This window comes from Zootermopsis nevadensis, unplaced genomic scaffold (genome assembly GCF_977971745.1).
Source record: "Zootermopsis nevadensis isolate Lab colony 2312 unplaced genomic scaffold, Znev_1.0 Znev_ptg000022l, whole genome shotgun sequence".
Lineage (NCBI taxonomy): Eukaryota > Metazoa > Arthropoda > Insecta > Blattodea > Termopsidae > Zootermopsis > Zootermopsis nevadensis.
Genome location: NW_028259154.1, coordinates 19,467,530 through 19,494,887, shown reverse-complemented (window position 1 = coordinate 19,494,887; position 27,358 = coordinate 19,467,530). Strand labels below are relative to the sequence as shown.

General features: G+C 38.2%; 1 protein-coding gene across 7 annotated transcripts in view; it reads right to left on the bottom strand.

Moving 5' to 3' along the window:
• Positions 1 to 27,358, bottom strand: part of LOC110834283 (protein O-mannosyl-transferase TMTC1-like) — a 191,684-nt gene that overhangs the window by 58,050 nt on the left and 106,276 nt on the right. For all 7 annotated transcript variants that reach the window (XM_087354165.1, XM_087354164.1, XM_087354161.1 and 4 more), the window contains exons 5-6: positions 8,108 to 8,181; positions 1,649 to 1,792 (exon numbers count right to left, since the gene is read on the bottom strand). In XM_087354165.1, the coding sequence (XP_087210291.1) occupies positions 1,649 to 1,792; positions 8,108 to 8,181 (218 nt within the window). The remainder of the gene's footprint in view (positions 1 to 1,648; positions 1,793 to 8,107; positions 8,182 to 27,358) is intronic.

Here is a 27,358-nt window from a genome sequence, read left to right as displayed (position 1 = left end):
CTTTTAACAGCATTTCTCCGGGATCTGACATTGAACTCAAAACAAGCTTCAACCTTTCTCTACATCTCTGTGCTTCTCGCCGTTTGAGCTCACATTTGAACCAAATCATGAAGAAAATAACAAACTCGGCGACAACTTTTCCATGTATGCATACATTTAGTACTGGTCTATTACACATTTCAGTCGATAAATATCCCCGTATTTTAAACATGCAACTGAATCATGCCGTGTGAAGCGCGTGGCAAGGCTTGTCCTCAGATTGAGGATGAAGGACAAATCCTCCAGGTATGGAGGGTAACCGCGAATAAGCAGTTGCGGGCAGCTTACAAGGGTAGTTCTCCAGCTTTGTGAGGTTGGGCGGGGGTATAACGTCCCCCACTGTAACTAAACAGTATGTTACGAAATACTACACAGGACCTCAGATTTGGGCAGGCTATTTGGAACGTCATAAACAACGGAAAAGGCTGAAATCATGAGCGTTTAACTTGTTAATTGTCAGTGAGGTAACATTACACATTACCACAACTTCTACTACTGTTTTATTAATTGACCACTGCAAAGTACCTGAGACTATAGACAAACCTTATTAAAATGAGTCACTTAATGACTATGAATAATAACAAATATAAACACAATATTGAAAAATCTGTCAAAACAAAGGCCTGCAGATTTGGGGGCGATTTCCGAAGGCACTGTATAAATTTAAACCGAATGTTGGACTATACCCGGGACGTTCGAAAAGAACACAATGAATAGTTTTAATCAGTGACGATGTTGATAAATCCTTAAGTTAGACACCTTACTTAAAACTAAATTAGAATCAATACTATTAAGCTATTTCAGCCATAATTACTAGTGGCATTAGAATTAACTTTTTTTATACCGTTTTTAATCGTATCAACACGATTTTTAAATTATCAAGCGCTAAGAAATACGCTATGATGAACACGTATAATGCATTAGTTTTACAGAGACTTTTATTTTGGAACTCAAACTTGACAACGAATGCGTGGACAAAACCCGTTAACTGCCGCTGAGATGAAATTCATGACAGTGTTGTACACTTAGATGAAGTATAAAAGAAACGAAATCTTATTAACAGAAGTAGAAACAAAATATAGTCCTTTACTGCAACATAAAACCAAATTTATTCAATGTGTTGACAGAATGACTTCCTGACCATTAGCAAATTGCAAACCACACTTACTAATAAACAGAGGACGACCTTCCAAAGCAACTAATAGAAAATTATTGCAAATTCTCCTAACGACATTAGAAAGCAGGTCCACACGTTCAAACAGAGGAGTAAATGGTAAGGGTGTGTGGTAAGAACTTTGGCTAGAAACAGTGGTGACTGTAATTAATAAAGGTTGGAGTGCGTTTGTGATGTGACTACGCGCTGTAAATACGCATTTGCTGTGTTGAAATGTGTGCATTAGTAAACGACATTCCTCCACCCAATAACAACGAAGAATTTCTCGAGCGGGACCACTTGTGCGCAACACTCGATTCAACTTAGCAACAGCGACCGAAGGAGAATTACGGGTTCAGAAGGGATGACAAAACCAAACAACAAATACATTCAGTTGAAAAGTTCTATCTTCTACATTAAATGCACACATGCGAAGAAATCTTAAAATATACTTGCCGCTTGATGAAATGCCAAGATCTATACAGATCGTAAGCGAGATTGACCAGCAATACGGTGATACCCGTCTCCTTCGCCAGCATGGATAGGCCGCCCAGCAGCGCACTCAGCCAGACAGATAAAGACCCGGGTCCTCCGTTGTTTCTGAAACAATCACCAATTAGAACACATTCAAATTTGTTTCAAGATACAGAAGAAAACACAAGCGAATTTTGTGTCTGCTACAACAGCAATTTATACATATATTGTTGGATATGGCATACAACGAAGAGCAGAATTCGTCTTGAATAGTTAGTAATTGCTCATCTCTTTAAGAAATTCCCGAAGGTTAATTAAAGTGATCTATAAAACCCGTCACTGGTCCACATCCCTAACCAGTTAACTCCTATGCACAGTTTCACGCCAGATTATTCAAGAAGAAGTTTGAATTTATCAGTTCAATGGCAAAGTACCAGCAGTGGTACTGCAGCGTAATTTCAAAATTTTCAGAATTTTCAATATTTTCAAAAATTCTAATAATTTGAATTTTTTAATTTTCGGTATTAGGTTACGTTATGTTAATTTAGATTATTCTAGGTTAATGAATAATTACTGCCAGAGAACTATAGTGCGTGCAGTGTGACCTAATATCTTCAGCTGATCCTCTATAATTCTTTTACTCGTTAGTGGAAGAAATTAAAGACAGTAATAATTACAGATATAAGACTCAGTATGCTATACTTGCATTCAGATATGTGTTCAATACGTAACACGTTTAGCTTACGACTTATTAAAACCGATGACTTCAGGCAATTTGTGATCTTCACGTCTTCAACCATGAAATCAATATACTTACTACATCCTTCAAGAAACAATCATTGCCACTTTATCTGATTATAATATTTCCTGGTGGCGTAAATAAATAACATTACTCATAATTATTCAATTAACTTCTTTACGAAACTCACATATATCATTTCTGATGATAATAAATCTGACAGAATGGAAGAAGTAACCCATCTGCAATGTTCTAATTCTAATTGCATATAAACGTATTTAACTCGCTAAACTGGAAAACTTTCTCACGTCAAGACCGAGGAATATCAGCAGAGTTATGTCTCGCCAGAATATGTAGAGCTCATCTTACGTGCAGTTAATCATGCTTGAATACTTCCCTCAGTTTATCCATTAGCCTTTGCATAATCGTATTAGAAACAAACTTTCAACTTTACCAGTCTCATTAGTCGTTAATCTTCGAAGTTTGACTTCATATTTTTCTCTTCGGAAGAAGTTCATAATGTAGCAAAAATGCCAATTATTTCAGTTATTCCTACTCGTAACATGACATCCAAAAATTCGACCCTTCACGGTCTATTTTACCAAAGAATTTAACAATTAGTAAAATCCCGTTTGTTTCAAACTGTAACCTAGTTACCCTTAGAACATTTTGCGTAACAGCAATAAGAAGCATAGTAAGGAAATGAGCACGTATCAGAAATGAACCCTGGTGCCTTTTCAAGCCATATTAAATTTCGTCTTTAACGAAGTTGCGAAACGTACACTTCAACGTATTTAATAGACAAGATGACAGCTTCTACGTCTGCATTGCCTTTTACTAACAGAGGGGTAATTTACCCTTAGATGCGCACGCCTACCGAGGAAATAAAAATTATACCTAAGGTCACTTCAGTGAATGCGATGCATTAATTTACAACGTCTGTGAGTGTATGTAAGTATGTGAATATAGTATTTATACACAATTAAAGCTCATTGATATTCATTAAGACTTCGTTAACTTAAGTTATTCTGACGTCATACCTAGTACCACAGTCAATTTACATCCCTCTAAGGGCTTTATAACAAGAGAGAAGCTGAAGGCCACGGGTCGTGTTTCATAGTGGAAGTTACCTAACCTGTAAAATTAAATTTAAATACAAGTAATTACTGGTACAGTGTTTCACATGGTTATCAGAAAATTGTGTGTAAATATTAAATAAAAGGGTTGAAGATAGGTTCCAGCTACAGTTACAGGCAGCGTATTGAGTGACGTCACAATATGATTCCACGTAAGAGCATCCAGCATCACACACAGCTACACATTTGGCCAGTAAACTGTCAGTCGAGTTTCATAATTTTAATTTTTTGTTAAAAATAGAAACAACGAATGAAATCTCGCATTTGTTTTAATTACGTTAAGATGTCAAAGTGTTGTACAGCGAAGTCTTTTTCTCTTTGTGAGTGCTGACTCAGATGTTAAGTGTCAAGACATTCCTTGCATCAAGACTTTATCCATAACGCGAAGTCAGCTTCATTTTTGCGCTCTCCAGAAAATTGTGTATATAGTGAGATGGCTGTCTCCTAATTAAACGTTCTATTCGAATTTTCCCTTAACAAACTGAGGAATTCTACGAGAAACCTTATCTTATATCTTGTATAACTTATTACATTGAAACAGCGTAGTCAGGTAACCTAAGAATCTTAAGATGGCTGTCTTCTGACTCACCGCCGTTAAAACCGCAAATCCTAACCTAAGAATCTATTAACACTAGTTATGACCTAGTTTCACTCAGATAATTTTCTAGTAACATTAGAATATGGAAGAAGAAGGGCATATTTCAGACACATTTGGATACTGATGCCTTTTTAAACCGTATCAAATTTGAAGATTTTTGTATTCTGGTTTGTTGAGCTGTGTAGTCTGGTCGATGTTTACCAACGTTTCAGGGATCATACTGTCTCCGTCATCAAGGCGGAATCGCTGTGAAAACCTCAAATCATACGTATCAAATTTCTTCTTCAATCAAGTTCTAAAAAAACTGCATTTAATTTCCTAAACAGAAAACACAAAGAAAATAAAAACAGCCCTGCATGAGTTTTCCACCACCCAACGTTGAAGTGCGTCATCAGTTGGCCAACCTTACGGAAAAGACGTTTGAATTTTCCGCCTGAACCCGAGCTCAATAAATGCTTAGACAGGAATAACGATTTCCAAGTTTATATCCGACCGACTGTAAAGAAAATGGTCGCAGTGACACACCAATAATGGAAGAATGTTTATGAATGAGGCACGGAGAAATAATCGCTAGTGACCTATTTTAATGGATTATCCCAGCATCTGGCTGTAGAGATAGACGAAAACTGCGATACATCTCAGTCACATAGTCAGTCCTAATCGGAATCAGAGAGCATACTTCCCGAATTACACACTCATTGCCGTTTTAACAACCCCCTTATGCACCAATTCGACGATACTTAGTGAAGATGTGCAACATAACCACAGATACTAATTTGCGAACGAAAACATCATTCTTCAAGAACAGTGTATTTGGACTCTGGCTACGTAATTATGTACTTATTCAGTCAGAGTCTCATTTAGGTGACAATTTGTTCCTTCAAACACCTGAAATTTACAGAATGATGCAGTAATTCTCTAAAAGACAGAAGTTAGTTATAAGGTAAAATTTACTTTACAGGTTTCCAGCTAATGGAACACGTTCTTTGCAGTCTTAGAACTTCCCCCCACTTCCTAGAGAGCCTCATTCTAAGATTAAATCTCCATTGGAACACTGGCGGAGGTATATATGTTCTGTACTTAATTCAATTTTATCGTGGTCTCCAGGTGGAGGAACGTGTCCTATTCTATTACCAGAATTGGAAGAACTAACAGAAGTAAAACCAATCGTCCCCTGATGGTGATTGATAACATCTTACAGCGACCCCTCTTTCTCTTTGGAGGAATTAGGTTAAAAAGACATTTGATCGAGAGCAATAATAATATTCATTTCAAAGATCGATTTCATTCGCAACACGTGAGTGACAAAATTTTAACTTATGCTTTCGCGTACGCCCACACATTAATGCAGATTAAAAGTTGTAAAACACTCCTCTCTTAATTTCTTGGTTAACGATAAAACCATCTAGAAGCTTTCTAGGGTACGCGTTCGCACTTGTGAAGATGTATTCTAGGCTGAGACACCATGCAATCTTGCGGGTGCTTAACATTTGTTCGGAAGCACTTACTGTCTACATCTGTATGGTAGATATAACTAAGTTAAGATAGAGAAAGACTCGTTTATAATAATAATAACAATAATAATAATAATTTATTACATTCCATGGATCCATAAGATAGTCAGATGACAATAGGATGTGGAAAAAGTTACGTAGGCAGGACGAGACAACCCCAATCAACGATATTTAGATTCTTCACCATAGGTTTTTAGTGTATCATGTTGAACACGACGATAAATAGTATTTGAGGTTTTCACGGTGGTGAGTCCAAAGATGAGTAAGCTGACTTACTCATCGCCCTAATGATGGAGTCAGCGATGATCTCTGAAACGTTGCGAAACTTCTACCAGACTATACGTCGCTACAACCCAGAAGACAGCCATCTTAAACAAGAAATGAAGGTGACGGCCTTCTGGGTTATCATGTAGTCTCGTAGAATTTCACCGATGTTTCAGCGGTGCATACTGTCTCCATCATCAGGGCGATAAGTGCAGTAGGCGCCTCGGCAGCGTCAGTGGACAACGAGAATACATAGTACGATAACCCAGAAGGCTATCACGTTCATACTCTCCTCCCTGAGAACCTGAAATCTCACTAAGACGAAAAGTGCTAGGTCCATAATTCAAATTGTGGGTGCATACGGCACAGCGGTCCAAACAATCGAGAAGCAAGAAGCTGGAAACATAAATTCCTGTCGGCGTTGTAAGTCCTGATGAACGTTTAAATCCAGCACGGAATTCACATGTTTGCAGGGGATGATAATCTAAGCTTTAATGCTGATGTGCTTGCGGGGGAAAGGGGTGATGTTAGTTTGGTGTTCAAGTTCCGGGGATTTACCCCCGTGAAATATTGCTGACTATGGCGGTATGGTGTAGTGAGAAACACTGTAGTAGAAGTATGAGCTGGTGGAAGTAAAGATGGTGGCGGTAGTCATATATGAACTGCATAGACCACAGTCAGGTCAGGTTGTTTATTTACGAGTGAGGGTGTGAGGGGGGGGAACATTGGGGATGCGTTTAGAATGCATAACCTCCCACCGTCCCCAAGTACATACTACAGCATTCTCATGGAATAACAGGGTGGTTGTTCATGGCTACAGCACTGAATGATTAAGTATAACTGCGTGGTAAAAGTTATTAAAAGCTTCTACGTCAGCCACTTCCCTACCTCAAATAAACTTCTCTCTACCTCTTCTTTCTATAATCTTGCTTTCTCTCTCGGGTAGGCAGTGTTCTCGTTTTCAAACAGAAAAATTATCTTCGTGGTTACGCAAACTTTCATTCATAAACCACGTGACCATACCTGCAAATGAAAATACCACTCTTACTCCCGCGTTTGAGGCATTGTAACTCGGTTCCTGTTTTACCTTCCGGAATTACACACAAGATTTCTGTTTTTCAATAAATGTTAAGAAATGCGATATCACCGAAATAGACGCCACAAGTGCCTCTTAAAATAAATATTTTCTCTCGTATTTCTCCCCAATGACGACTTCTACTAGCGTAAAACGTTTAAGAAGAAAGGTAAAATGAATTTTAACCGCATCTATCAAAATAATATTATGGTATAAACTGAATTTGTGTAATATAATCTCGTAAAAACAACAAGGAAACTTGTTCGGTAATGTATTGTTTCTAAAATTATTCGTATCTGACATCACGTTTACCGCAGCACGATTAAATAACTTTAAATTACAGAGGGTTACAGTATATTAAAAGAAACAAACTATACCTTGTCGTTCATTTCATTACTGCGATGTACAAAGTAGTCACAATTCAGCACACTTGCTTTGTTAGTAATCAACACTACGAAAAACCACATTCTTCACTGTGGGTAAAGAGTATACCAATGAAAGTAATAAATATCGTTCTTGCACCATATCCAAGAAGGTTCATACTCATAGGCCTAACGCCTAAACCAACTATTACGCCTGATCGGGAGTCAGTCCTATGCACCTCCGACGAACAATCATCGATCTATAACTCGATCTTTTAAACAAGCTGAAGATATCACTGGTCCTTATTACGCACAGCGCCATGAAGACATATCGGGAGTCGAGGCAGAGCTCCAATCATTTGTTACCTCGGCACTGGATGGAGGGGATGATCATCGACAAAAGAACAGGTAATCTTTGGATAGGAGACTGGAAGGATGAGTAGTGGGGGGGGGGGGGGGGGGGTCCACACAACCTGGTTGCACGCGGTAGCTGACCGAAATTGATAGGTATATTACAGATCTGAAGCATAAAACCGCCATTTTGCGTCTCAGTAACATATTAGGTTCTCACTGCAGGGATTGTGATGACAACCTTCTGGGATTCTAAACACTTAGAACCGGCGCTATTCATAATTGCAAATAGTAAGTAGTAAGTGTAATTAAATATTCAAATAAATAACATCTCATATTGCAAAAGAAGAAGAAAATGTCAATATTGCCTTTGGTCTGTTAGTATAAACAATATTAACTCACCCGTGATACACCAGGAAAGATAGAAGAAACAGCACACAAGCCAAAACGTCGGCCCTGCCTACAATCCCGGTAACCTGGAACAAAGCAAGTTGACATTTTAATTTGCATAGAACACTTTAACTGCTAGGACTTCTTTGTTTGTGTGAAAATATTTTAACAATTGTGCAGGTTATATGGTATCCCATGACGGGATTCTTGTCAATAACACGCGTGGAACAACGTGACAGAACTGCGTAGTGGCATTATTATTAATACCGCCTTTCGTCTTAAAACTGATAACATTACTAAATCAAGGCTGCGTCTTAAAATCTAGGAAATAGTTGCGAGAATGTGGAGAGGATGCTGAGGTGAACACTTCTACCTATGAGGTAATATCATAACTGTTTCTTAAAGAAATGGGTTGTGAGAGTGATGGACTAATCTGGCTCAAGATATCAAATGAGTTGCGGACTCTTGTGAAAAGTCATAAACCTTCGAGATCCATAAGAAGCGGGTGTTTGTCTGTCCACTTTTCTCCACGCAGTTACAGAGCTTGTTGAAGGAAATTATAAAATATAACTTTTGACAACGCTGTTTCAACTGCAGAGATTAGTTAGAAAGTGACGAATGAGATTAAGAACGTAAACAATGATCAGGAGGCCGTTGTCTGTCTGAAGATTTTATTCCGAAAAATTTCCCTTGCCTACTGTCCCGTAAACTTCTTTCGAGCGCGACACGCCTTCATTTATCAGAGACATTTGACTGCTCACCACAAAAATTTCGCATCACGAATTGGGGATAAGAAACTATATTTGACCAAAAAGTGTTTCTACATATAAATCCTTGCCCTATAATTGTAGGCATCTGAAAACAAAGCATAACACATTGTGAACTGTGTCCCGCGCGGTCTGAGGCATCATGCTTCGGACCGGCGATACGGAATGCGCGCTGGTTCGAGTCTCGGGGAAAGAAATTTCTCATGAGATTTTCACCGAGCATCGTGAGGAAATTGGGGAGCTAGAATGGGTAGTGTAATCCGGTCATGAAAACTAGCAATGGCTGGGGGTTCGTCGTGCTGACCACACGTCACTCTATATCTGGTAGGATGATCGTTCACCTCTGTTTAGGCATGTGAACGTGAGGCCAGCAGCCAGCTAGTCGGCTTTGGCTCCCAGAGGGCTCTTACGCCACGGATTATTATTAATTACAAAAGATAAGGTGCTACTTTTTCTCAGTACAGTGTGCAAACGTACAATTTCTTATAAAAATTCGCGGTACAGCAGCGTGCAGTGGCACACGGACAGCTTGGGCATGAAGAACGATAACCCTGCCCAAAAAAAGAGGATGCCCAAACTACAAAGTAAAGTACTCAAAATCCACACATAAATCCGTACAGCTGTTATCTGTTTCTGAAATAATATTCCGAATAACTTTAAAGAGATTTAATACATTTCTTATGTGAAATTTCATTATATCTTATGGCCCTTTCGAAGTCAACCATAAATCTACTTAGGAACAACGGTGATAGTTCCACGTGTATACAATTAATATCCCAACTTCCAGGACTCCACTCCACTCGGCAGCGCTTACTTTGCGTTACAATTAAAACAGTATGCGGTTTCTAGTCTCGGCCATAATTGCTCAGTTCTCTCTGACCATGCCCACTTTCCAATACAGCGAAGTGCGAATAAAGGAGATCCTCTGCCCCCCCCCCCCCCCCACAAAAGCGGAAGCAGCAGGATTGTTCCTTCCCTTTCAATAACTGAATTCACTAAAGCAGAGATCCCATCTGCTGTTCAACAGTACACTCCGTGCTGCGAAGAATGAGACACTGCAAGCTGAGCGCAATTCGTTTATAAGTCGGATACACGACACAATGATTCTCTAAATATCTGCGACAATAGTTGGTCCTTTTAAAAACAAATTACTTTAGACATTATTCGTTGTCTAATGGATCTTAAAGAAATGGTAGGGTAGGATGGTGTAGAGTAGATTCATCTGGCTTAGGTTAGAGTAGTGGTACGAGTACCCCCGGGGGTACGCGAAGATATCTTAGGGGGTACGTGAAATTTAAAAAAAATATATATTATTTTATGATAAACATTGAATAATCAGTGATGTAATTTATTTAATTTATTTTAGATGTAGATTGTATACTATGTATAACTTGAATTATACACCAACAACTTTGGGGGTATAAAGTTGAAGAGAAATTATATCTGGGGGTACGCGAACAAAAAAGGTTGAATACCACTGGGTTAGAGAATGCTAGTAGTGATTTCTTGTGAACACTATAACGAACTTTTGGTTTCTATAAAAGGCGAGGAATACTTTTGCTCTGCGAACCTCCGCGTTTCTCGAGACGGGTTCTGCTTCTCGGGGGGTCATGGTCTGAGATGTATTCAGGGTGCACATGTCCAAAATAGGGCGTGTTAGAGGAAAAATAACAGTGACTCACTAAACGTCGCTTCTACACGACAACGCTTTGCTTTGTGTCCATGGCATGAATCTTTCTATGTTCATTCCCAAATAATTGAAGGTTAAGTTCAAGTGAATTTACATGTTAATTGAAATATATACATAATATTGAAATTAATTTATTTTTAAAACAATACATAAGATTAGGTGATTATATCAAGAATAAAAATACTTTAGAAAATTAAAAATCAATCAAATACTGTACTCGTATATAAGTGATTGTATAAGCTTGATTACTCATGACATGACATGGTTTATTACATAGATCTGTTTCGTGGTTATTTATTTACGTAGCCACTCAATTAATTTATTTTAGTTGAACATTAGTCTGTTTGTAAGTTAGTGAGTTTAGTAATTTACCGAGTAAGGCAGTCAGTCTGTTTAGTTATTTACGACTCAAATAATTAAATGATTATTTATCCAGGCAATGACAGCGTTCATACTTCCCTCCTCGCAAACTTTGTCTTCCGACCGTGATGTACTTCAGGTTCATTTCTCTGCTGTAAAGAGACCTGAACTGGCCCACACACAACTTCCAACGCGCATATTGTCCAAAGGTTTGTTCGCCACGCTCTATATACGAATTCATTTCATAGAGGAAACATTAGCCTACCGTAACCTTTGCAGTGGCTTGATTATAAGTAACGGTAGAGCAGAATGCCCATTAGCTGTACGACGGGTTCCTGGAATTTGTTGTCACAGGGCTGAAGGTTGGCTTGCGTCTTTAATATAACAATTATGGACAGTCAATCAGTTCCATTTAGCAGCCCAGAGACTCCACCTAACATTCAAGAATCGCCTACTCATGTAACATCTGATACCACAGGAAGTAAATCTCCATTCTCAAGAATTCTAAAAAATGTATGTGCTGTAGGCGAAATAGCATGAAACGTCTAATTGAAGTTGCTGTCTCATAAAAAAAATGTTGAGAGATTGTCAAGAGCTTGTAACTGGCATAAGTGGCATACCCTTGCAGCTAGAAAGGAAGTTCCTACGCGTTATCAGGTTAGCCGACACACGAAAACAGTGACACTTGCAGTAGAGCCTACAAAACCATACAAGTACTTCAGCTACGAGGTAAAATACTTCACATAAAATTAAAAAAGTTATTCTGTAAACATATGATCAATGGACCGATTTTCACCAAATCGTACGGTTTCTTCTCATGAAGTGTCCAAAATGAACGCGTTTTGAAATTATTTTTTTTCTCAATTTTCATGTTCCTTCTCCAAAAATACTTGGCGGGTTAGACGACTGGGATTCGATTCCCGACAGAGCCAGAGATTCCGTCTTCAGCGTAGCGCCTGTATCTCCTCCGGGGCCTTCCCATCCAGTGGAAACAGAACACGCCTGGGCGTAACCTCAGTATCCTCGTACGTCTTTCAGACGTGGTACTTAATTAAGCACAGAGACAATTGTACATTCAGCCTGGTACTTCGGGGTCTGAGCTAAAAGTAGAGAGGTAAATTTAATTTAGGGTTTGTACTGATTGAATATACACCGTGACATAGCTTAGGTAGTTATCTGCTGCCTTTCCATCGTGGAGACCCGGGTTCAGTGCCAAATAATTTTAAGTGAGACTCAATGTGAAAAGGAGACACTGGGGAAGGTTTTCCTCCGAGTTCTTCTCGTTTCCCATGCTAAATCATTATTCCACCATTGTTCTATTATCATCCATAACCACCCCATGAGGTGTTCTAAGTTGATATTTCAGGTTCTCGCGGAGGCGAATATGAAGATGTCTTCTTGGTTATTGCGCCGCAGAGACTGGTACAAGTTTACCGACGTTTCAGACATGCTTGCTACCTCCATCATCGCATTCAGATGGAGGATGAAAACTCCTCTAAAACGTATGTAAACTTGTATGATTTGAGGTTCTCACAACGGTGAATATAAAGATTTCTGTCTTCTGGGTTGTTGCGCTGTGTAGTCTGGTCGATGTTAACCAACGTTTCAGAGGTCATACTGCCTCCGTCATCAGGGCGATGAATCGCCCTGAAGACTGCACATACCTCACAGCGCAACAAGCCAGAAGACAGAAATCTTCGTCTGTAAACTTCTACCAGATTAGACGACGCGACATACAAGACGACATTTATCTTCAGTCCTAAGTTTGAGGTTCCATCTTTCGGTACTCTTCAGGTCTTGGAATGAAGGTAGTTTACGCAGTTGATCAATCCAGTGTAATCTGCACATTAAGTGAAGATCATACTAAGTTTTACTGATTTTCCCAAAGACAGTTTGTAGTAAAAAAAAAAGTTTGATACAACTTTTATAACAGGTTTAAGCACTTTTTTCTGCACTAAAAACTTATCGAAATACAAGGAAGAAAATTTGTGCCCTTTTGCGTATGATCGACATTCCTATTATGCTTTGTGAAATATGATCAACCCAAATACAGCAAGAGAGTCTGACATTTTGTGGTTCTCGTCTTCCTGAATGAATGTAATTTTGCAATATATCACTGTGCTGTAACAAGTTCCTGCAGTTAATAATCCATATCACATCCCAACTTTCGAATAGGAACAATATTACAATATTTCTTTATTGGAATCACGGAAGCAATTCTTTTGTGTCATTCTTCCCTCAGATACTCAACAGACCATATAAATTATACGTTACAGAGAGTGGACAATGATATAGATTCCCAATTTGTGAAATGAAACAAAAGTTTTCATTTTCAGAATGCATGATGGTCCTGATCGATTACACAGAAAAATAACCCATTCATTCTGACAGGCATATCTTATAGACAAGTGCATGAATTCGCTTTGAATTAGATGTTAAAATTAATACTAAGACTCCTTATGCGTTTTTTGCACAAATTGTATGAAATAAACGCATATAGGGCTGATCCTATCTGTCCGTTCATCTATCCGCACGATTCAGAGTGAGAACCGCTTGACGGATTTGGATGAAATCTGGTATGGACGTTATGCCACTGGGATCCATTCTAAAATCGTACTCGTCACATTCACAAGTGGGACGAACCTTCTTCGTATGCAGTTTTTAAGTGTTTTTTTTTTTTTACAATCTGTCTCACGTTCTGCTTTTCCGATGGCCACCATATAACGGACGGAAATATAAATTTAGGAAAACGACGCGTGTTATAAAATTATCGCCCTTGAAATCGTTCCTCAGTTAAGCCAGCAATCGTCACGAATTCGACGTTAGTAATGTTGAACAAGAATCTTTCTTTGTGTCTGAAGAAGAAAACATAATCACTCCATTTCTAACAAGATAAAACAGTGGATCCCTGAAAGAACTCAATTTATGTCTTTGGTCTAACACGACCTTGCACTCCGATCCCTTCCCCCTCCACCACCATTGTGTCATTCTTCTCCTTCTACCTTCTTTCTTTAATAGCCCATGGCCTCCTGCTATCACACGCAAGCATGGAACAAATCACCTAACGTATATTCCCCTTTCCTGTGCCCTCTCTCAAGGCGAACGAGAGAAAGAGACTGGTGGCAGTGATGGAGCGGTTGGCAGGCGTGGCAAGCTTTTCAACACACGTCTTGCATTGTGAGGGACACGTCGAGGGGAATCCCCCATCGACTGTAATCCGATATCATGTGGTGGCAGAAACGTTCGACCACGAGCTTGTACAAGCTTACAGGTATTTATAGACTCATAGCACAAACTAACGCGCGTAATCAGAAAACACTGTTTCCACTCCTTTTGTCATCGTGTGAAACAATACACAATCTGTTGTATTGTTCTGTTCTGGTTTTAGCTTCGCGGCCCCGTTAAAGTCCAAATACGAGGAGAAAAGTGCACAAGTTAAACAGCCCCTCGCACATCAGTGAATGTGATGATCAATTTTGTTCAAAATATACACTTGTCGGTTCGGGATGTGTAATTTGTGCTTTGTTTCACTCGAATTATTTCTTATTCAGCTCACGTAATAACCAATGACATTCATAAAAATATCACAGATAGTGAAGAGTTAATGGAGCAAGCACTTAAAAACGGTTGATTGATTTCTAAATTCCGACTCCAAAGCATACTAGACAAAAAATATTTAATTTAAAAGTATGACAAGAGATCAGAAGTTGAAAACAATAAATTTAAACATTTAGAGACATATTACTGATTATCGAGTACGCTATTTTATCACAGTGGATCAAGAATTAAAAATGAACAGAGAAATGTATTTTATAAACAATTAAAAAGCCACTTTAATCCTTTAAAACGTATTGGACTATAATTACCACCTGCTTTAACAATCAATAAATAATTCTGAAATCTTGTATTTATGGGTTTCACATAATTCTCAGAGTAACAGGAAATTTAAACTTTGTCATGGCGAAGAGCTAAGTTTAATTTGCGGTGTGGACTGAATTCTTCAAGATTATGTAGGACCTTCGGCATCAAAGGGTAGACAAATATTTCCTTTTTTCAGAAAGTTGTCGAAAATTAAACTAATGTTTTGCTGTGTTCAAATAAGTAACATCAGAGCGTGCGTTATACTCCTATTTATTAATTCCACATGCAAATTCCTCGAGATTTTTAAACATTACTGACAATAAATTTAGTTTATTGCAAATATTACAATCATAGATTCGCCATATTAAAATAATTCATACCTTAGGAGCTTCTGAGTGAGTCTCATACTGAAAATGTAACTGATAAGAGAACTTTGTTTTGCCGTCAGTCTACGTCAAGAAATTGTGGTAACTTTATCTTGCCTTAACCTCACTTTGTGACATAAACAAGAAAGCATAGCACCGTACGCATTGTTCCACAGAATGAGTTCATCCGAACTCCATATACCTCTGTTATGTTACGTACATTTGGAGTTTTGAGTGCCTGAGGAACATACGCTTCCATTCTCACGTTTCTGCTGCTTTTGTGGAATTGTATAGAAACATCTTCAAACTTTGAAGAATATACCTAGGTTGTAATGCGAAGGTTGTATGACTAAGGAATATTCGACGGCACGGAATTTTCATTCAGAAGACACTCAACTGAGAAATAAATTTGCTGCTTTATGAAACCACTAGATTTATTGTCGTATTCAAAGGCAACTATGAAGTCCCGTTCAATCCTGTGTTTATTTTCATATCCTGTTACCATGATATCTTATTTAGTATTATCTTCTGATATACGCCTAAATCTATGTCTAGTGGTCAGTGTCTTTCAAGTTTTCAAATCAAAATGTCGCCTAGGTCTATGCATTTCTTCCAAACTATATGTCTCCTGGTACAAAAACAGTCACAATATCATGGTGAAGAACACTTGTTATGAAACTACTCATTAAAACTTTCATATCAACTTATTGCCTTACCTTAACCCTAGAGACAGGGGTTTAGGAACTTTTGAAGCATAAGCCTCATTTAAAATTCATTTCTTACCTCAAAGAAAACAAGACGAGTCTCGATTCTAAAGGCCAATTGTTTAATGCTGGTTTACGGAAATAATTAGTTTCTTCTGAGATTCAAACAAAAAACCATAAATATATTATGCGAGCAGAATGGAGAGCTAATAAATATTAAAGCAAATGGTACACGTGGTTACTATTGTACTTCAAAGAGTAAAGTCTGAGTATTTACTTCACACGTTGTAAACATCCCCAGTCTTTGTTCTGCTTAAAGTGTGGAACTAAGTTCCACACCCACAAAAAAAACATGACAATCAATCAATTAAATAAAATATAAAATAAAGAGAAATCCACTTGAGAATATAGTAGTTTCTCAGCTTCTATATAACACATCGTCTTTTCGTGGACCCCAAACGTTTATTACCGTGTTCACAATATCCCGCCACTGGAACCTAACCTAGGCTACATTAATCCACTCCACACTTTCACATTGTTATTTCAAGATTAAATCGTAGGTAGATTTTAAGTAAAGTTTAAAAATGCGCCCATCAAATCAGCCATGTCTGCCTGTCTGCCTGTCCGTCATCATAAAAAAATACAGACCCGCTGGACAAATTTTCATTAAATGTGATATTTGGGATAATTGTCGACACATCCCAGTTTTGGTTAAAATCGAGCAACACTGACAGACATTTTACACGCGCTTCTGCGGACATCTACAGAACATCCCGCTAAATAGGAATATTTATCCGGGTAAAAAATATATCCAGCAAAAGCTATACAGAAATATGACACATATTTTATGTACCACACGATTTATTTTACAAATTGAATGGTTTTCGACATAATTAAACCAAAAGGATTTTCGTACTTCCATAATTCCAGAACCTTTGGACTGATTTTGGTCAAATTACACATCAGATGTACTTTCTCATTCGTCTGCTATCTATAAAATGACATCGACCTTAGTATTCACAAACTAAAAATCTACAGGCAGTAACACAGCGAAAGTGTCATACGTATTACTTAACGTATACACTTTATAGCTTTTTAATATCGTCCTTCCAGCTACGCCCAGCTCTCCTCCAAAAAATTGACATCAATTTAAGTTTTCCCAACTATAATTTTGTACGCATTTCTTATTTCTCTCATGCGTGCTATGTATCCCATTCAACTCATCCTCCATCACGTAATTCAATCAAACGAAGTCTATACACAGCAACCACTACACTCCGGGAAAGTTGCTGGAACTTCCTGTGCCGGAATGGGATAGATAATATCTCGTGGTGTTAAACTCTCGACTCAACCAACGTTTAATCGATTCCAGGCAAGCAAAATTCTATCACAACGGAGAGAAACAGCTCCACACGAATTTATGTTGCGGGTCTCCAACGACGTTATATATAAGTGTTTATTTTGTGGAATTTATTCAACATTTCAAAATTTAAACAACGCAATAATCTAAAATAAACACATTTATGCGTACGTAGAAAGAACTATCGAGGATGAGACCGGGTGATCGACCACTCGACACTAACCAACAAAGTTCAAATATGAAGATGCATTTTCTTCGAAACGTTGATAACAGGCAGAAGACCACACAAAACCTCAGTGAAAACATCAAATCATGCATAATTATTACTACGTATTTCAATTCACAAATATATTAAATACACCACGTTTTCGATGGGTTTATTAGCTACTGCTATATTAAGATTTTGCCCTGCATTCTACTAAAGCGATATGAACGTCTCCCTTTAATTCTACACAAACCACCTTACGAGCATCTAAATCAATTTCTGTCCCCTGGGTTTGAAAATTTTATTAACACGTTATTTTCAAACGTACGTAAAATCCACAGTAATAAAACCTCATACTTTAATAGCCGCACTGTACAACTGTACTCTTATCCTTATTAACAGAAGGGGCGGCTTATTTCAAATTATAGTCCCATACTTTAATCTGTGAAACGTTTAGGAGGATTATAAACAGAGTTACGAATGAAACACGCATAAATAAAGAATTTAATCTCATTAACTCCACCAGAATCATATAAAATCAGCATGCATAACACAAAGCATGTATGGAATACATTCACACTATATGGTTCGTACTGGGAGACAAAAAATACATATATTTAATAAATGTGCAACTTTCATTTATTGAATTGTCAATATTCTGGTCATGACAGGATTTCGGAGAACTTAAATGGAAACGAATAACAAGCCGACCAAAATATCCGGGTATTTTTTACAAGTCACATTGGTAGCTACATCTGGAGTGAATAGACTTCTTGGAAGACCTAGACTTAGACTTGAAGATAATATTAAACTGGATCCTAAACAGAGACAAATGATGTGGAATGAAGTCACTTGGGTTAGAAGTGGGGAAACTGGAAGGTCCTTCTGAACACGGCAGCGAATCTTCGCATTCAATTTCCTGGGTGGTTAATCGATTATCGGCTTCTCCACAAAGACTGTGTTCCATTAAAGTAATTAGTGTATGAATAAACGAGCGAGTAACTTCTGCTTACGTATTTAATTTCTTATGGAAAGGAAACAACCCAACCCGTGAGGGCTGGGATTAATATTTTATTCGTAGTTTGCTGCTAAATACATATCCGTAATAATATGTGTCCCTCTGCTAATTTTAATTTATGATTCTTGGACATTTGTGTTTACAGTCTCCACTTCCAGCATTACTACGCTGTTGACACATGATATTTCATACTGAAGCAACCTCACCACCACCAAATGCAAGATAATGAATAAAAATTTTCTTGGATATTATCCATCGTCTAGTAAATATAAAACGTAAAACGACGTTTCGGAGATGGGACTCTATCTCCGTCTTCAGGTTCCTACTCAGTTGGGCCCACTAGATAGAGCTAGTCCGGAGATAGGGATTAGCTCTATCTAGTGGGCCCAACTGTGTAGGAACCTGAAGACGGAGATAGAGTCCCATCTCCGAAACGTATTTTTACGTTTTATATTTACTAGACGATGGATAATATCCAAGAAAATTTTTATTCAATTGACTCTTCACCATCGTCAAGAAGTTTTAGATTTGATATGCAAGATAATGAGTTTAAAGCTGACCAATCACCTGCATATAAAGCCGAGTTTAATAATGTGTGGAGCTGTACTTTCACTCCCCCATACGTCTGCATGGCGTGGATGCTTAATTAAACACAAGACACAGCTTTACTTATCCTTACCAAATCTGAGATCACAACAAATCAGGCAAAAGTGAAATGACTACAGTTCAGCAGTCGATAGTGTATCAAACTCTAAGCCACCGTAAGGTAAGAGTGAGACAGTCTCGCCTACCTCTTACCTGGTTTCCTTCAATCCAGTTAAAGAAGTAACCATCGGTTCTAAAACTGTCTAAAGGAAGCAGCAGTGAGGGAGAACTCGTTACCTACAGCCATACTTAACCCATGAGAGTGACGTATAAAAAATTCAGCATTGCACTTTCCTTGTAATACTCTTGCTGTCTTTACTTTTGTCAGGGAATATTCTAAGGAAAGATCTCGTAACTCAGATATTCCTACGGCTGCTTCAGAAGAGAAATATATGTGAACATCAAAAGGAAACATCTGGCGCCAGATATGATATTCTAAGTGAATGATGAGTTAGTGTTACCATTTCCTACGCATTAGAGCTCTTTAACTGAATAATCCACATTCATAATCATTCTCTGAAACGGCAGCCAACAGTACGTTTATGAATGATACAGCGTTCTGAATAAAGCTTATTTTAGGCAGGGTATACATAATTTAGAACTGAGCTTTCATGTGCTTCTGAGTGTATACGTATATGTATAAAGCACGCAATAAAATTCTGAAATTCACATTAGAGACTACAAAAGATTTTTCTTTTAAATTACAAAAACTGTTTGCGACCCTGAAGTGGCCTACAAGTTTTACACACGTAGAAAATTAATATGGAAAACTATGAACTTGAATATGCGGCACATTTAAATAATGGGAATAACAGAGACAAATACCAGTAATTAAACGTTGTATCACATTTCTTACTCTACGTTTTACAGAAGCTTTTATTCGATATTTCGAATACCATATCCGCATGAAGTTTATTTATTGAGTCATTCATTTTTCCATCACCACAAAGTCAAGTCTCTGACCCAGATGTGCTTCTGCTACTAACATAATCTGTAGGAGCCGAGACATTTTCAACAAATATTGTATTTTCCTCTCTCTCATTTGTCACTCTTAATAGTTGATTAGTTTTAAGTTTATTTTACGATGTGTTTTTAGCTTCATTCTTCACGTTTATATATTGTTCTTGTAACAGCCTATCTGTAGTTTGTACTACATGTATTGATTTAATATTTGTAAATTTTCATATATATTATGTGGTATCTAGCAGCTTCTCTTAGATTCCTTTTCAGTGTTCGACATTTGTTATTTTTATTGCTATAGTTAAGCACTTCAATAAATGTATTGTTTCCCCATTATTATTTAATTTATATTAATTTTACGGAAGGTATCAGGAACATCCGACAAACAGAAGGAACATTTTAAATGCTGCAGGATTTGACGTTGTCGTGGCGAAATTCTGGGATGTTACACGTTTCGGAGGGGTATGTTACCTCTATCTTCAGAATACCGCAATATAAAGTTTTATCCTTGGCACCAGACCAGATCTGGAGCTCGATCCATATTGTTGGTTGTGATTGTTGTAATTAGACAAACATGGCTAGAGGGAATATTGTTCCTGCAGATTTGGTTTCAATGAGATCAGGACTGGTTTAATTTCAAACACTTAAATTGTTTTTAAATGTAAAACTTTTGAGAACCCGCAATAATAAAACATTTCTGTATCGCGGCTCTCGTAAGTCCAAATGAAGTGTCACTTGAATATGCTGACATCTCCTTGCGGAACACAAATGTCATCGGTGTCCTCCGTATAATGCAATATCTCCTGAATGAAACTACAGTTTCTCATTCTCTCGCTGCGTTGACGTGAGGAAGCAGCAAACGTAGCTTTGCACCGGCCACTACGAACATCAACTTTACCATTGTGGTTCTGGGAATTGCTTTATTATGCGCCACCCACACACACAGCATTTACACGATGAGAAGGACGAACACCAAGCCACGTCGCCGTCAATTCCCAACTCTGCCGTCTGCGATGGCGACAATAGCTAGGCAACCAGCCTTAAAGGCGCTCCTACACCCTGTCAGTGGCACTGAAGCAGTGCTAGACACCTTGTAAATTATTTCGAACTCGCAGCTCGTCAGAACATAGCATTAGTCCAAGAATCGATACCCCGGTGACGAAGCATGCTACTCGCTCCTGCTCCCCAAGGAGGTCCAGATGGTGTTTGGATCGAAAATACTTGTACTACACAAAATGACACTCATTCTGACCTTCTCGTTTATAGTTATGTAAGATCTTACACCGAGTTTTACGGGCCGGCTTAAAGATGGTGCCAAAAGTCAGCACAGAGGCACTTCAACTCCTGTACGTATTCGCGCCTAAAGTTCATGTGCCTTGGGCTTACATCTGACAGCGATAACTGCATACCTGCATCATGCACAGTATTCAAGATATTTAACACGTCCGACTTGTTTAAGAAATTTTCCGTCTTTTATGGAATCCGAACTACGTAGAACAGGGTCCTCCTAGCGAAGGTGATATTCCATCAGCGTGTCAAGAAAGTTCTTGCCATTTATGGATCCCGGGGTCTGATAACCATATTCACAACAGACCCCCCTCAAACGGTTCCTGTCCTAAGCCAAATCAATCCATTCCACCCCCCCAGCTGATCTTCTTTAGATCCATTTTAATAATGTGTTTCCATTTTCGTCCAGATCATTCCAGAGCACTCTTCACGTATTTTCATCTCCCCATGCGTGTTACATGTTCTGCCCATCTCATTCTCCTTGATTTGATCTTTCTAATAATGTACTGCAGAGAGCTTCCTTCCGTCTCCTGCTACTTCATCCCTCTTAGGTTGAAATATCTTCTCAACACCCTCCATGATGGGATCCGAAGCGACCATCAACTTACCAAGATTCCTGCTCTATGAAATTATGTACAGAGCTACGCAGTTATAAATTTTGCTTTCAGACACAGAGAAAACTTGAGTTTCCCCTTTGCATTTCTCCAAAGTGTGTTGCTACGTTACTCTTCGACTTGCATTGGAATTGAGTGTCCTTGAATTACGTCTGGTAATAACATATTCCAAGCAGTCAAGACACACGAAATCCTTGAAGAGAGGAATTTCAGTACGGCACAGCCCCTATTTCCAGGGACACAACTGCTTTAGTACGCGGTTTGTGTCGGTTGTTTGGGGTTCGAGTTATGGCACAAGAGTCCCGCCTCAGTAACAAAACCCACACAAGCTTACCCATCTCATCGGTGTTATAAGTCGCTCTCCTGAACTACGTAGTCAGAGGTGCAGCGCCTGCCTAAAATGAAACTACCCTAAACAAAACAGTGTTCCCGGAGAACACAAGTAATAAACTAATGTAAGTGAAGCTATAATGATAAATAGAAGACGTTTCTGTTCATATAATTTTGAGAAGGAACGTTCCTATCACAAATGGAAAAGAATTAATCTTGGACATCAACACAATATGTTCAAAATGTTTTGATAAATTACTGTAAAGATCAAGACAGAAAGAAAGAAAGAAGGAAAGAAAAGAAAGGAAAAAACCCCTTTAAGTTGTAGTGCAATACAGAAGCATGAACTTCTGACTTGCAGTTTCAATCAACTCTGCTCCAAAGATTAACATTGCAATGAATTTTAACTCGTAACAATTTATTTACTTTATTTTACAGCATTGTAACAATTATTAAAGGTATTCCAAAAGTAGTTTAAGGAAACAAAATAGTATTTCGTTTGCATCCATTAATAGATTCTTGCTACGTCAGCTTGCATATAGATTTAATGAAAATTATTTTATGAATATTTTAAAGATTTTCTTTAAATGGAAGTCTAAGAGATGTCAATGAAAACCACTTCTTATTGAAAACTAAACATGTGTTACTGCTATCACAAAACATTAACACGCACGACATCTTGAAACTAGGCATCTATTAACATCAAAAACGTAGGCTAAACACGCAATTAATATAGGCGATCACTAACTCACTTCAATTTCAAGTTAAGTATGTTACCAAAATACCTAAATGTCGTATTATGGATAAAACAATAGACTACATATTTATCAATGTTAATGTTCAGTTTGTGTTACATGTCACAGTAGTTGCACAAATCGATTCCCGCAGCAAGATGTAAACGCCACTGGAGCGGATGAAATCCAATATTTGTAAGTGCTTAGATGAACATTGTACCAGGCGGTTTCAAAATTCTGTTCTAACTTTCTGAAAGACCACTGTTATACTCGGTAATTGGAAAACGATAATAAGCCAGCTGCTGCTGTCATGCCACGCTAAAGTATTTGAAAATTGCCTCTCTTCATGCCTTTTTAACGTTCTTCAAGCAATTAATTGGAATCAATGAACAGATGAGGATGAACAGTAGGTTCAATGATGCATGCTTCAATTGTCTCTCGTTTGATAATTAAAAATATATAACGAAACCAGAGCCCTGAAATTGTATAAGAAATTCCGTGTGACGGAAAAGAGAGAGAAAGTATGCCATTCACTGTTACAAAGGGAGTTTACTGCTTTAATTGAATGTGTGAATTTTCCATCCAAACCAAGAAGGAAGATGTCTTGAGATGGCTTATTTCACAGATGTCGTTTTGTGCAACTAACTCTAAGAAGTAGATAAACCAATAGTCGCTCAAATTATTAAAAACTTCCTTCTTTTATATAACGCAGAGGTAAGTTACTGTGTTTACAAAAACATGTCACTGATTTCTATACAAAATCAAATAATTTATACCTAGCCAGTATACAGACTCCTGTTTTTGTAAAATGATTCGACCTTCTACATTTAGGTCTTCCAGGGGGCACTTCCCTTCATGTATTCAGACTAAAATTCCGTATGTGTTACTCCTCCTTTAGGTCCGAATACCTCCCTCGGCACTTTATTCTCAATCAGTTTCAATGTAGATCGTGGTCTTATGGGTTATAACGCCGTGCAACCACATTAAGGGTTACAAACGTTCTGGAGGAACTCACGACTGACCTCCAACTTCAGTGACCCGCCCACATCCCAACTTGGCTCACTAACACCGACAGGCCGACCGACTGATTGAAGTTTTAGTAAAGTTACGCGCAACATAAAGTCACCACAACAAAGCACAAGGCAACAGCCAACACAGGTGATATTTTTTATGATTGTCAACATTATAGGAAGTTCCTTCGAAAATTTCTTGTCGCATATCAAGATTAAACGGCTCTAAGATCACAATCCGCATTTTCACCGCCATACAAACCTCACACCATCCTCAGTCTATATTCTTACCCCAGGATGAGAAGACAGATTTCACACCAATACAAAACACATGTAAAATCAGTCTTTTGTGTTCTTTTTTAAACTTCGCGATTTAGACAGGAAACGGGAACAGAAATATTTCGAACTACTTTGCAAGACACTGAAAAACGCCTATCATAGACACTTTAAGTTGGTCTATCTACAGTTAGCCGTTCCCCTTTAAAGACGTCAAGTCTTCAGCCGTTGAAAATCTCATTAGCACGTGACACATATAACAAGAATGTGACGCTAAGATAATTAGAGTTCTGTGTAGATTCTATGTGGGACCACTCAACCGAATTATGGCGACATTGCGGCCTATTTCGGTGAGGCGGTGCTAGAAATTATACGATATCATACATAGCGTAATGTTCTCATTCTTCTCCGTGTCTTGTTGTTTTCCAATTGATTTGTTCGGGTAACGGTAAGCCACTGCCAATGTTGTGTGCTCCAAATCTATGCAATACACACATCACATTCCCTTCAAGAATTAGAAAATTAAATAATATTCGTTTCTTGTATATAAAGGTCACTACCCTTTAACTTCCATACCCAAGTACTGTCAAGTGATAAATCCTTCGACTAACACTAGCTGAGCTTATCAAGAATCTCTCGACCTCTTGTCAAACTCAGAAGATCAATATTATTTTCACAAAAGCCTGCCATTACTCCATATCCAGAATCATACAAATCCATTTCAACAATCTCATTCCGAACCTTTTAAGTTTCATTTTACTATTACATATATGGAAATTTGTATATCTAAAAAATACGAGGCGCGTCCACAAAGTAAGTTTCCCACTCGTCCCACAGCTAGCAAACCTTATATTGCGCGAAGCGACTGTGCGTACGTGATAGAGCAATGACGTAGCATGACGCATGCACTAACGGTACTTCCCGCGTTCTCACAGTAGCATCGTTGCAGCCGTTGAAGATGGAGGTTCTTATTCCAGCTCCCGCCGACTGTGAAGTGCGGTCAGTGATAACGCTAGGCCGCACACGGCTCGACGGACAGCAAGTCTCCTGCAGGAGTTCAGCTGGGAGGTGTTTAATCATTCACCCTACAGCCCGGACCTCGCTCCCAGTGATTTCCGTCTTTTCCTACACCTCAAGAAATTCCTGTCCGGTCAGCGTCAGCGTTTTGAGAATGACAGAGAGGCGGAGATGGTTGTCACACAGTGGTTCCAATCCCAGGCGGCAGACTTCTATGACACAGGTATTCAAAAGTTGGTCCCACGGTATGACAAATGTCTCAATTCCGGTGGCGAATATGTTGAAAAATAGCTGGACACTTGCTGTATCTGTTGCAATAAATATTTCCATGAAATTGTGTTTTGTTTCTGTAAACGGCCCCAGGGAAACTTACTTTATGGACGAGCCTCGTACATGTGTCAGGATTTCTCTGCATTCACGAAGTGTCGGGATTTATACGTAGTTGACAAACAGGTATTAATCATTTATTCACTTAAAAACGTATTTATTTATTACATTTTATTCAATGACGTTGCCTTTCCAATGGACGATGAACGGGGTAAGACAGTCGAAACAGCGTATAAAACTAACTAATGTTACGCCAAGGTCTATTTGAGAACAAAGGAATATCCGGCATGCATTCGCCACCGTTTCTTCATTTTAAACTATGAACGACTGAGCCAAAAAGTTTTCCGGTTCAGTTAACGTTCGTTTCCAAGTCGTTTAGAGTGAAACTGCGCAAAAGCATTAGCACCGAATCAATAATTCATTTATAGGTAAATTAAAGGCAGTGTTTAATTAAAGCGTTGCTTAGCCTGATCCAATTCTGTTATATCTATCCGGCATAAATCAGAAATATTTTTATATATTGCTTGTTTAATTACTCTGTCACCAATGTCAAATTATAGGATGAATAATAATTAGGAAAGAATGTGAAATGAAGAGGTCGTGGCTAATTTTATGGCACGAACCACTGATGGAACATCGGCCACCTTCAATACTTTCCGGTTTTTCTCAGTTTACCTATTTCGAATCCTACTGCATACACTGCCAGAAGCGTGTAAACGTCGGTAAGAGTAGTCAGTAACTCGACCGACATACAAACCGCTATATTAACCTGTCCAATGCCTCAGAAGTAAAAATATGTGAATTACGGTAATGCTATTAAAATTTATGTAAAAAATATTTTGAGCCTAATATTGTGACTAAAATATGTTTCTTCTTCAAAACAAAAATTAACTACAACGCATTATCCGTCCGTCCGTACATTTTTCCTCACACAGACTCAATCACAAACGTGATTATTTCATGCAGCAATTAACAGATTCTTATAGAACCCGGTATGATCATCATACAAATAAAGACGTGACCGTCTTTTAGAAGGTGATAAAATATTTTAATTAGGCTTAAATCAATAACACAAGCTTGTAATACGAGATTAAATCTAATGTACAAATTATGTAAATATTTAAGCCACAGCGTGAAGGGTGTGGTGAAACGTAGCGATTTCATTAGCACATAAAAAATAACAGCACACCTGATAATGACAGCAATCAGTCAAGCAAACTCGCTAGACTGCAATTTTACAAAACTGTAAAACATGCAAAACTGGGTTTACACCGCTTAAAATTTCTACACACTTAAAACAGGTGTGTAGAGTCACGATTACTTTTAAGACGAAGTTCCATAAGACGTTTAGACCAATAATGTTATAATCAGTATATAGCAACAACTGAACAATCGCTTGCATTGAAAATCAATATATCACTTCGTCTTAAGAGTAAACAGAATGGTAACTTTACCCAGGATTATGATTATAGCTCTGGTAGATGGGTGGCGTTAAAAATGCTATGAAATATTCAATTCGACAGTTCCCTCCAAATAATGTATGGAAGATATTAAATAAAGAATACGAGGTTAAGAAATGAAGACACAAACGAAACCAAACCCGATGATTTTCAACGGGCCTCCTCCTCTAGTGTCTATAAATACATAAATAAATAAATAAATAAGTGTGTAGTAAGTGTATACACTTGCAACTGAATCCATTACATTCAGTAGGGACGAAGTTCCATGCTATT